The following is a 12174-nucleotide window of genomic DNA, read 5'->3' as shown; positions in this document are numbered from 1 at the left end:
GCTTCTGGTTCACTTTAAAGGCTTCTTGCCTTTACCAACATGTGACTCTTATACACTTTCCTTTGTGGCATTTCTCCTGGTTACCACCTTGTTTTCACACTGTCCAATACTGTTTTGCTTTTTACTTGTTTTCACTTTGTTCACAAATGCTGTTAAAATTCATCTCATTCGTAAATGCACATCACTTTGTTTAATTCGTGCAATATTCTCATATCTTTTCCATGTTTTCCTCCGTTCAGCATTCAAAACTCATTACATGCTCGGCAACTTGTTCGATATTCAATAGTTCACGTTTGTTCTCCAGATCCATTGTCATGTACTTTTACTTGACCGGCATCCACTGTTACACACACCATGCCCTTGTAGCGCCCTGTCCCAAGTGGTCCTTCCCTGTCAATCACTGGTGTGTGGCTGCTTCTCCGGATGCTCTGGTTTTGCTCTTGGGTTCTCACTTGCTCCTCTCTCACTCCTGGGGAGCTCCGGCGAGCAGCGTTCGCTTCGTCCAGACTTTCCAGCAGTGGTCAGCAGGGTCGGGGAAGTCTGTGTTCCCCACTCCCAACGGGGAATACATGGCATAGGGCTCTGCACAGCTCCTGACCCGCTTGCGGCACTCTCTGAACTCGGCGTCTTTCTGGCTTCTCTGCAGTAGTCTGCATCTTTTCCCTGGCCCATATTCTGCCTGCTGCACCTCGGATTGCTGCGCTGTCCTGCCTGGGAATACAAAGGGGAAAAAACAAACTATCTTACTAGGCCTTGTGTCATTCAGATCGTGCAAGTCCAAGGAGAAGGGAAGGCAGAAGTGCCAGAGGTAGGGAAGGGGAGAGTGCAATAAGTAAGTGCTGGCGTGGTGGCCGGCTCTAAGTAAGTGCGAGGAGGCAGGGACTGTATGGTTGCAGATACAGTCCATAGTACGTGATTGGCCCCGAGGCAGTGCATGGGGCTACTGGTCATGAAGGAACCTGATCCCCATAAGGTTCAGAGGGTGACCAGGTGACCAGTTAGTGCAGTAGACCCAGAACATCAGCAGAGGAGAGAGAGATAAAGCAGAAGCGAAAAGCAAGGCCTTGAGTTGCTTCTGCAACCTGAGGTGGTCCTGCTCAAGTTTGAGAGAGGCAGGGAGGCTGTTCGAGAGGGAGCCACAAGCCGAAGAGAGAGATCTACCCCCTACTCTCTGCCTGGAGAAGCGTCTGACCATCCGAGTTGGAGGTGGATGAGTGGAGAGCTTGAGAAGGAAGATGTTTTGGAAGAGAAATTTGGAGGTAGAGCGGTCCCAGGCCCAGAACACCTTGTGGGCGATGCAGAGGGTCTTGAACTTGTTCCTTGCAGCCACAGGGAGCCAGTGAAGAGATTTCAGGGCTGGAGAGATACGATCCCTGGGCTTGAAGCAAAGGACAAGTCTTGCAGTCCTGTTCTGGATTAGTTGCAGAGGGCGGAGAGTAGAAGCAGGAAGATTTAGAAAGCGGCTGTTGCAGTAGTCCAGCCTAGAGAGAACCAGGGCTCTGGAGACAGTGAGCTCCTGGGGGACAATGAGAAAGGGAAGAATACTTGTAAGGAGGTGCGGCTGGTAGTGGGTTTTCTTAGAGACGTCTGTGATGTCGGGGGAGACGGTGGAGTCGAAGATGAAACCAAGGTTTTTTGCCTCGCAGGAAGGCACATGTTGAGGACCCAAGGAGGGCGGCCAGAGTGAAAGCGGGAGCAGGGGTCCCAATGAGAAAGATCTGTCTTACTGGCATTAAGGCAGAGATCGTTGGAGGCACACCATTCCTGAATCGTGGATAACCAGACGGGAATGAGCGAGATAGGAGAGGAGGCAGCAGGGAGTCTGAAGGAGAGCTGAGTGTCATCCGTAAAACACAAAGTTAGGAGAGAATGTAGAGATGAGGTAGGCCAGAGGTGCCAAGTAAAGGTTGAAGAGCCAGGGTGAGAGGTTAGAGCCATGGGGAACACCACAAGAGGAGAGAGAGGTGGTGGAGAGAAAGGACCTCAGTTGGACCTGGGAGGGTCGATCAGAGAGGAAGGAGGTCAACCAGGCTAGGGCCTGATCCGTTATGCCCTGGTTGTCACAAAGATGATTGGTCGGGGTGGCGTGGTTGACCGTGTCGAAAGCAGAGAAGGCTAGAGTCGAGATTAGAGAGCAGGTATTCACGGGTGTTCAGGAGAGCAGTTTCCATGCTTCTGGCTGCTCTAAGGCCCGACTGATGGTCATGGAGCCAACCAACAGATTTAGTATGGAGAGTAAGCTGGGAGATGGCCAGATTTTCCAGGGGTTTGCCCGGGAATGGAGTGACAGAGATTGGGCGGTAGTTTGCCAGAGAGGAAGGGTTGGCAAAAGGCTTCTTGGGGAGGGGGTGCACAAGGGAGTGCTTTAGGGCAGAGGGGATAGTTCCAGTGGCAAAAGAATGATTGCAGAAATCGGCCAAGGCTGTACTGATGGTGTTGATGTGGTCCTTGATGGTTCGGGAGGAGCAGGGAGCACCTGCTTGGACGACACTTTTATAGATTGGACTCGTCTACAAACATCATCAGGAGTGAACAAGGGGAAAGAGGTGAAAAGAGGAGGAGGAGGGGTAGAGGTGGCCTGAGCAGGCCGAGAGAGGGAGAGGAAGAGGAGAGAGGACAGGATGTCCTGAGATTTAGTGGTGAAGTGAGAAGCCAGTGCCGTGCAAAGGGCCGGGAGGGATCAGGAGAAGTGGAGACAGCAGTAGGATTGTCCAGCTCCTGCAGATTTTGAAGAGTTCAGCTGTGTTGTTAGAGGTTGCAGAGACACGAGTTTGGATGTAGGTTCTCTTCTTGGACAGGCCCGAGAGTCTATATTGCCCTTTGAGCAGGCGGTTTCTATAATAAGGCCGCAATGGCAGTCTCTCAGATGATAAATGTTAACTTTAGGCTTGGAAAATGTTCAATCATCACACTCCTAAGGTTTTATAAGGCAAAGATTGTGCCAATGCTCACATATGGGGCAGAATTTATTTAATCACAGCCACCTAGGCGAGGATTTCTGCCACCTGTAGGGGTTTATCTGGAAAAAAGTGCTAAGGCTCCCTAAGGCAATCCCAATCAGTGTTATTAGATATGAGCTGGGCCTCCTATCATTGGAAGACCATGTTGTCTAGAAAAGAATTTTGCTATGTTCCAAAATTACCCCCTCACTCCTTTTACCCTGTTTGCAGATTTTAATGAATGAGAGATTCCTCTAAAAATATATGTTGGTGGACTGCACAGTTATTAGACTGGAGGAATGGGATTTGGACGGAACTCTCATAAATGGTTCCTCTGGAAGATCTAAACAAAAAGTCTGCAGAGCGGACTGGTGCAGAACCTGCGTAAAGGTAGGTTCTTAAGAGAGATATCAAAATTTAAGTTTGGGCCATAAAAGATTGGGAGTGTGCCCAGTATTTGTATAAATACCAGTCATGGAAGGTGGGGTATACATCACTCGGATTCAGACTAACATCTTGGCAACTAGGTGAACTATGCTAGATGGAAAAAAGAAGATGAACAGTCTGATAGGTGTAGTAGATACTGCCACGTAGCTAGGGAAACCACTCAACACCTCCTCTTAGAATGTGAAGCATTGACTAACCAACAAGTGACTTGTTTTAAAAAATGTGTTAAAGGTTATGGAGGTGCAGCAGGAACGGTTATTTGGAACTTATGTTGGTCCAAGCTCCCTTATCACCGGAGTAAACCTTTGTACACATTTCTTGTATTGCTTAACTTAGTGGAGTAAGGTCCCAATTGAAATGGAATGATAGTTTTATTAGGTTTTAAATGTTTTGACTTTAATTGGTGTTTTAATAATGCTTTTAATAATGATTTAATTCTGATGCTTGATGTAATCCTTTTTCTTGGTATATGAATTTTATGAAATACGGTATTAGAAGAAATTGTGTAAGGTTTTAACTTGTTTTAAAACTGTATGCACTGACTAAAGATTTGATGTGGAGCAGGCTGCAGCCCAGTTTGTCAGAGGATGCGTCTGCTACCCTCCACTTCCTCTCAACCACCCTACACTTGTGTTTAAGGGTGGTGAGGTTGGGTCATACCAAAGGTTGCACTTGGAGGTGGGCTTCAAACGGATCCTCATGATGGGGACAAGGACATCCAGAGTGTTAGAGATGGAGAGATGCAGGTTAGAGAGGGCTGTGTCAAAGTGTGAGTCAGCCGCAGACGCAGGAGGCAGTGAGAAAGTGGCGTCGAAGGTCTCCACAGACACACGCTTCATGGGCCCAATGACTGAGAAGGTGGGTGGCAGTGCCCGGGTCAGCTTCACCTGGGGGACAGAGAGCATCAGGTGGGAGGACAGAAGAAAGTGGTCAGTCCAAGAGAGAGGAGTGGTGGGAGGGTTAGAGATGGGAAAGTTAGAACAGATGAGAACATCCAGGGTGTGCCCAGCAGAGTGTGTCGGGCCAGAGAGTAAAATAGAAAGAGATAGAGAGTTGCAGAGATTATGAAAGAGCCCAGAGGAGGGGTTGGAAGCATCCAGGTGGATGTTGAGGTCTCAGAAGTGGAGGAAGTGAGAGGTAGATGCAAGAAGAGAGGAGGAGAATTCACCCTATTCAGAGAGGAAGAGGGTGACCTGGTCAGGTGGCCTGTAAGTGGTGGCCACAGTAAAAGAGAGGCCAGGAGAGATACAGACCAGGCATTCAAAGGAGGAGTAGGCCTGCATAGGAATGACGGAGGCCACGATCCACTCGGGGAAGATCAGGGCTACTCCACCTCCTGGACCGTTAGTTCTGGGTTTGGAGAGGATCTTGTAGCCATCAGGGAGGAGAGTGTCAAAACTTGTGACAGAGCTGGCCGAGAACCATGTCTCGGTGAGACCGAGGACATCTAGATCAAGTTCTTCGAGGAGTCGGCAGATGTCAGAGTGTTTGACAACAGAGCAAGAGTTGAGAGTAGTGAGGTGGAGCAGATTTCCACATTTGAAAGATTTCTGTGGAGGGGTAGAGGTATGAGGTAAGCCCTGCGGAGGTGGTAGTGGGGCCAGAGAGGGGGTAGAGGAGGAAGGAGATGGCAGTGTAGACAGAGAGGATGAGGCAGGTGCCAGCAGGGTAGCGGAAGAGAGAGGTGGCGGAGGAGCCAGAGGGGTCAAGGTAAGAGTAGCAGGCGGAGGTTGATGAGATGCGGAAAACGCCTATCGAAAAGGAGATTTGGCCGAGTACCCTGGACAAAGACGGTCCCATTCAGATAGATGGTCTTGGAGGAGTGGAAGGGGCCCAGGAGGGCCTCCCACCTCGTACCACCATTCATTGGAGAGGAGGATAAAGGGGAGAGAACAGAGACTATATGAGGGATCCATAGGCATGGAGAGGGAACGACAAAGAGGATGTCGGTAAAGGTCTGTCTGGAGGAAGCACTGGTGTAGGTATCAGCGATGGGGAGGCCAGGGTTGGTAACCAGGATGTCCCTCTTGAACTTCTTCCTTCCAGACTTAGTGAGAGGGATAGAATAGGAGATAGAGTAGCAGTTGGAGAAAATGCGAGAAAGAGCGTGCACCATAGAGGATGAGAAGGTGGTAGGATGGAGGAGAAGGGCCTGAGGGAAGAGAAGCACAACCCTGTGGCACACAGCTCGGGATGCGCAGAGGTGTGGGTCGGGGGGAGGGGTCAGGATCCACAAAGGAAGATATAGGAGGAGAACAAGTGCATTCCCCAAACAGGATCCAAGGGGAACACACTGTGGATCGACTGGTCATGGAGATTTGTGTACGTGTTGCTCCCAAACACCACTTCTAAACAAGATAATCCGCAAAATGCAACAGGAACATGTCAAGATGATCCTAATGGCACCAATGTGGGCACATCAAACATGGTTCTCACACCTGTTGAAAATGTCACTTTGTCCACCAGTCAAACTACCGCGCCTTTACAACATGTTCTTCCAGCATCAGGGAACATCTCCCCATCCATGTCCACAAACACAGAACTTGGCTCCTGAAGTAATAGAATTTGGACCCTTGAACCTGCCCCAAAGATGTATGGACATATTAAGAGGCACACAAACCCAACACAAGACACTGCTACTTTTACAAGTGGAAAGGCTTTGTCTTGCGGTGCAAACCATGCATCATCAACCCTTTTGACTGCTCACCTACACATATATAGTACACTATCTGCTTTATCTTCTGGACTCCGGATTAGTCCTTATTTCTCTTAAAGTTCATGTAGCAGCACTTCCAGCATACACCACCCCTCACAGTAAGATATTGTGGTTGAAGGTTCCAGTGGTTAAAGCCTTTATGAACGGGGTTAAAAGACTATGGACCTCATTACGAGGAAGGCAGTAGAGGGTTAACTGCGCCGGTAGAGCTGCCAGTGCTGTTAACCCTCTACTGCCTCATTACGAGGTCTGCTCGCGGGTCCTGCTAAGGACGTCTGGTAAAACCAGGCGTCCTTAGCGGGCCCCACTAGCAGACCAGGATGCTAACAACGGGCCCATTTTTAACGAGCCCGTTGTTAGCATCCTCCCCATTCCCATTGAGCCCTATGGGGGCTCAAATGGGAATGGGGATGTACCGGGTCCAGGTCCCAGGAAAGGTATTTACCGGGCCCTCCAAGGTCGGAATGGCCCGGTATTTCCCCATTCCAGGAACCCGGACCCGCTAAAAGCGGCATTGCTACCTCTATTCTCGTAATGAGGCCCTATATCCACCAGTTTCAAATCCAACTCCCAGATGAGACTTTAATTGTGTCCTTGCAAACTCGTGGGACCCCCTTTTTGAACCTATGCATAAACCAATCTTTAATAAGTGAGGTCAGAGAGCTCTCTCAGTTCAAGATCTGTTTGTTATCATTCACAAGGACAAGGTAGTGTTACGTACACATCCACGTTTAGCTCCTACATTTTCTTCAAAGTTCCATGCCAATCCATCTATAAAGCTTCCAGATTTCTTCCAAAACCTGAACAATTCTGCAGAGAAAGCCCTCCATACATTAGATGTCAGGAGGGAAGTAATGCGCTACCTAGAAAACAAACCACTAAGGAAAACACATTCAATTCTTTGTTTCCTCAGCTGCAGGAAGAGAAGGAGACCCTGTCTCTAAATCTGCTATTCGAAATGGATTGTCAAAGGCATCCAGATTTGCTATTCTCTGTCAAAGAAAACATTACCATTCACGCCCAGGGCACACCCCACTAGAAGCACAGGAGCTACTCTAACTTTCATAGGAAATGTACCATTAGACCGATTTGCAAGGCAGCTACTTGGAGTTCAATTCACACCTTCACACAGTATTGCTGCTTAGATGCACATTCAAGAAGTGATTCATTGGTGGGCCTGGTGGTGTTTCTTTCTACCACTATAGCTTCTAACAACCCACGCCATCTCCAGGTACTGCTTGCTAGTCTATGCAAAGCATGTGATTCTAAGGAGATCCACAAGCCTCAAAAGGAAAATATTTCATGTCTGTAATCCTCTTTCTGCCACTTGTATCTGCTTAGATTCAAATGCGCCCACTCTTCCTCCCCTCTTGTAGTTGAAGACACATAGACAACTTACAGCTTGCCTCACTTGCCTGTACTCGTGCATAGGATTCTCTTGCAAGGTCAAAAATGTGGGCTACATTTGGCAGGACAATCTTGGTAGGGAGGGCCAGGTAGGAGCCAAGGTGCAGGCAATTCTTTACTCATTACGATTGCTACGGCAGGTCCTACCATTCGTCCCAGATGAAGACCATGCGACAGTGATGGGTGCCTTAACAAATGCCCATTTGGACTACTGTAATAATCTTTTGATGGGCATTCTGGTTAAACAACTGTACAGGCTCTAAATGATTGGCACCTGCATGTCTGAGAAATAAGATCTGTCGCTACCAACCACCAAGGTGCTTACGGTCACAAGATTTGCTGCTCCTAACTGTTCCTCCATCGGTGTGTGTATCAAGGGGAGATAAAAGATTAGCAGTCTTTGATCGAAAGTGGTGGATGAGTACCCTAGAGAGATTAGGGTTCTTAAGACGCTTCACCAGTTTCGCAGAGCACGTAAGACCTTTCTGTTTAAGTAAGTGGCCAATGGGATGGTTATGGGGGTTACTCTGGATACAAAAATGAAATTGTTTTTGGTGTATACCCTGCTTTGTAGACTTTTATTACCAGCTGTGCCGCTATACGGTTAAGTCTGTCACAAGCGCGTTATAGATATGTCCCCCCCAAAAGAATACACTTTGTTTTCCCTCATGACAAAAACAAAACAATGTGAGGACCTCGATGCGTGAAGGACCACGGGTACAGGACACGTCACACTAGGGATAGCATTACAAATACGCCCTGTCAAAGTCCCTTTTCGATATTCAAAAACAAGTCATGCAATGTAATACTCTGCACCTACCACTAGATGTCAGCCTATGCTAAGCATGTGAATGTAAGCAGATGCAAGTGTCAGAAGACGATTACAGGTATGTAATATTTGTCATATATATATTTTTTTGACTTTCAGAATGTTATTTGCTTAATGCGAAATCGCTTGCACTATTCCCATGAGTTTCCCTCTAAAGGTTCTGCTGGTTAAATTTCAAAATAAAGTGGAATTGAGTTGGGAGAAGATGGTCTAATGAGACGCAAGGGTTGTATTGCTTTAGGCTTAAGGTAACACTGGGTTTTCGACGCCTGTGATTAGGTTTCTTAGCCCAGTGTTTACAATTGCTAGTGTAGCTGTTCCAGAAACATGCCCAGTGTAACAATCTTGCCGTGCTCTTTTCAGGTGAATGCGGAATTCAGCTCCGGAAAGATCCACGTGCAGCGGTTGGATGCGCAGTTGAAGCAGGTACTGGGAATGAATATACAGTGCTATGAAGAATGGGCAGGCGCATTTTGTTGACCTTTGTGTGTATTACCTCAAGCAACATCCAACTCTTAGCTGCCCTCACTTATGAGCAATTATGAGAAATGTACCCAGGATCATTGAATGTGAAATCATTGGTGGTAATAGCACTAGCACCCACTTGTATGCCTCGAAGTCCCACACAGCTCCTTTATTCATAGATGAAGCAAGATTCTTCCAGGGGTTTCTTGGCTGCTCTTTTTACTCGAATATACCCAACCAGGCAATAGCAGATGCAGGGTTGCATTGTATATGTGCATATTCTTTCAGAGTATTTGGGCCCTTCAGCAGGCACAGAAGAAACCAGCAGAAATACAGCCAGGACATCTTAGCTGATGTTCATCCGGCCACAATATGAAACATTGATAACTCCCCTCTGCTAGTCCTTGAACATCACGTGGCCAGACGCGTGTGTCTTCTGGTCTGAAGGAAAATCCCCTGGGAACTATTCTGATGCCACATGTGTTATGTTGAGGGGTGAGGCTAGGGAATCCATGGGGGCAGGATGCAGTGGCTGATGTTGGTGTCTGCATTGGGTCCGGTTAAGCCACAGTTCTGAACTCCAGTAGGACTGTTCTGACAGACTTCGAGCTGGACAGCCCAGGCCCTTCAGAGCAGCAGCCACCACATATCCCACTGTGTGGAGAGACCTCCGGACATGACATAGCAAAGTAGCAGGGAAAAAAAACAGCCAGTCAGCGGCAATTGTGGTTTGTAGCATTGGGGAAGACCCAGCTAAAAGAAAACCTGTCATTTGAGCAAGAGAGCAGTAACAGCACGAGAGTTGGTCTTGGGCCGCTAGTCATCGACCTACAGAGTTCCAAGCTCCAGCTCACTACGTCAACCGGTGCAGCAGAGAGGCCTTTGCAGAGACTGGACAGCCCACCGGAAGATCCCAGCAAATTACGATGGCATCTAGCAGCAGGCCTCTCATGCATAGGTCAGGACTGGTTCCACCCACCAGCACAAGGGTTGAAGAACCATTGAGGGTCTTATTGTATCATTTTAAAAAACAGCAGGTATTTATCAGCAGATGACTTTGGCAATGTTGGCTGTCTTTCCGGGTCATCCGTACTGGCTCCTCTTCATCAGCATTTTGGCTCCAGTGGACGAGCTGAGAAACAGCAGCAATGATCCCCTTATCCCAAATTCAGGTAGGGGACTGTTTCGACTCACCAATGAAGGACCTGCACCATTCAAACTGGGAAGGGCTGTCCAATCACGTACCATCTCGAAGTCCACATCCAGCAACAGACATGCTCTGGCGGAGATGTAGATTAAGACCAGACTGGTCCCAACCGGTACTCGAAATGACAAAAGGAAAGGCATACCAAGAACCACTGCAGAACTGCCCTTTAAGGTGATATGCCCTTCATTATAAATACAGGAATTACAACACAGACTAGTAGAGCTGGGTAACCAAAAGTGCTGACTAGTGTCTCCAAACATAAATGAGTTGATTAGGCTAAGTGAAGCAAAACGGCTTTATCTCCAAAGTCAAGTCCGGGTTCAATGCATAGCAAAAGACCTGGATGTTCTTTGATACCAATGGGAGGAAAGTTGCAACAAGAAAAATCTTTCCTAATGCATACCAATTCTCATTTACTTTGCTTTACATCCAGCACTGGTACTCTATCTTTTAAAGCAATGTTTTTGGCTTACCATGCTAAACCTGTTGAAATAGCTACCTACGGGTCAGCCATGTAGGTCTATGGCAACATACATTCTTTGGGTACTGTAAAAAATGCTTTCATAAGATTATTTAAAGGTCCCCCAGTAAGCTCCAACATTTGTTATCCATGCTGAATTGGGAGCGCCTTATCCGATTGATTATATTAAGATGAAAAAAAAACACTTATAATGTGATGTTGGGGTTGTTTAAATGGATTTCTAAAATCTGGCCTGGTGGACAGATTTTAGGAGGCTACCCAAGTTATAGTGAACAGAGGAACTGTGATACGTTTGCCAAAACCCAATCAAAGTAGCATTGGGAAGCAGTCAAGGCTATTCTCTGGAGTGTGTCAGTAGGGTCAGGGGTCCACAATGAGTCCACACTGTGAAGCGCACAATTTAATGTAGACAGGAATGTACAAAAATGCTATATTCATTCCAGTCCTTAAACACACAATAAAAACTGAATCAAGCAAGTGATGCTATTGCACAACACACAGTGAACATACAGTAACCATAGGTTCTTCAAATGCATTCAGTGACTTAAGTCAATAAAAGAGGTAAGCAAGTGAGGCAGTAAGATGGAGCCAAGTCCCAAAAATGTTTTCCAAGCTTCAGAAGTCCAATCCCTATCAGGAGTGGGGCCTTGTGCCCAAAAGTCACATTGCTTCTCCTCAGAATGTATCTGATGCAGGTAAAGTACTTGTGTTGGTGAATGTTCAAGAGAGAGATGTAACAGAGTTACTGGTAAGTTAAAGCTTTCTTGTCTTTCAGGTTTCGCTGCTCCGGTGTGACGACCAAAAAGCAGTGGAATGGAAGGATATAAAGAGACTTGTTCTCGATGTTTTCCTCTGGAGGACCGAGGGAGAAATGTGCTTATACACAAAGCATTTGTCTTCCCCGGTCCTCATGCAGTTGGCTGTTCTTCTACACAGGATTCTTGGCTCTAATGCAGATCTGAAGAAATGGCTGCAAGAGCCCTCTTCTTATCCAAAATCCAGCCTGGAAGCAAGTCCAAGCCCACCAGTGGTAAGGTTCTGCAGCATTCAAACAGCCAGCAGTGGTCCAAACAGGGACCACTGTTGGTTTCACTCATGCCCCACACCCAGACTTTCAGGCTCCAGGAATGTGGAATGGCATCAGGCAGTCCCTCCTCCTTCCTGAGCCACACACAAAGGCATCACTAGTCTGTGAAAGCAGCAGATTTCTTGGGCAAGTGCATGACCTTACATTTCTTGCAAGGCAGGAAGGTTGAACAACAATATGGCCGAAGAACAAGTAAAAATATTGTGGTGTGACAATTATTGGGCACTAGCCACGTTTATTAGCCATAGGTGGTAAACACGAATGTGCACACTAGAAATAACACAAAAATTGTAACAATATAATTGCTGGCACCAGGTTGTCTTTAGGGGGTGTGAGGGGTCAGAAATGCCAGGCAGACAAGTAGAGCGTTTAATAAGGGTGAAAAAAAGGCCTCACTTTTCCTAACCTAACAAGGATTTCCCTGCCTGTCAAACTAAGACTAAAGGAAAACACTCTAATATCAAAATGTATCCCTCACACTTATACATACAACAAAATCATATAGGTATCATATGGACAGTCAAACTCAACAAAATAAGTTATATTCAAACATAAACCTTATAAACATGTATCCTTGTAACCTGGGTCGGATCCCT

The 12174-nt window shown here is 47.0% G+C and overlaps 1 protein-coding gene across 1 annotated transcript in view; it reads left to right on the top strand.

The window, feature by feature from the left end:
* CCDC150 (coiled-coil domain containing 150) overlaps positions 1-12174 on the top strand; it is a 917521-nt gene that overhangs the window by 583206 nt on the left and 322141 nt on the right. Inside the window, exon 17 of the mRNA XM_069618819.1 lies at positions 8702-8764. Within this exon, the coding sequence (XP_069474920.1) occupies positions 8702-8764 (63 nt within the window). The remainder of the gene's footprint in view (positions 1-8701; positions 8765-12174) is intronic.

This window comes from Ambystoma mexicanum, chromosome 10 (genome assembly GCF_040938575.1).
Source record: "Ambystoma mexicanum isolate Mex_15411 chromosome 10, UKY_AmexF1_1, whole genome shotgun sequence".
In the NCBI taxonomy this organism is placed as follows: Eukaryota; Metazoa; Chordata; class Amphibia; order Caudata; family Ambystomatidae; genus Ambystoma; species Ambystoma mexicanum.
The sequence above is the reverse complement of the archived record's forward strand: the minus strand, read 5'-3'. Positions and strand labels throughout refer to the sequence as shown.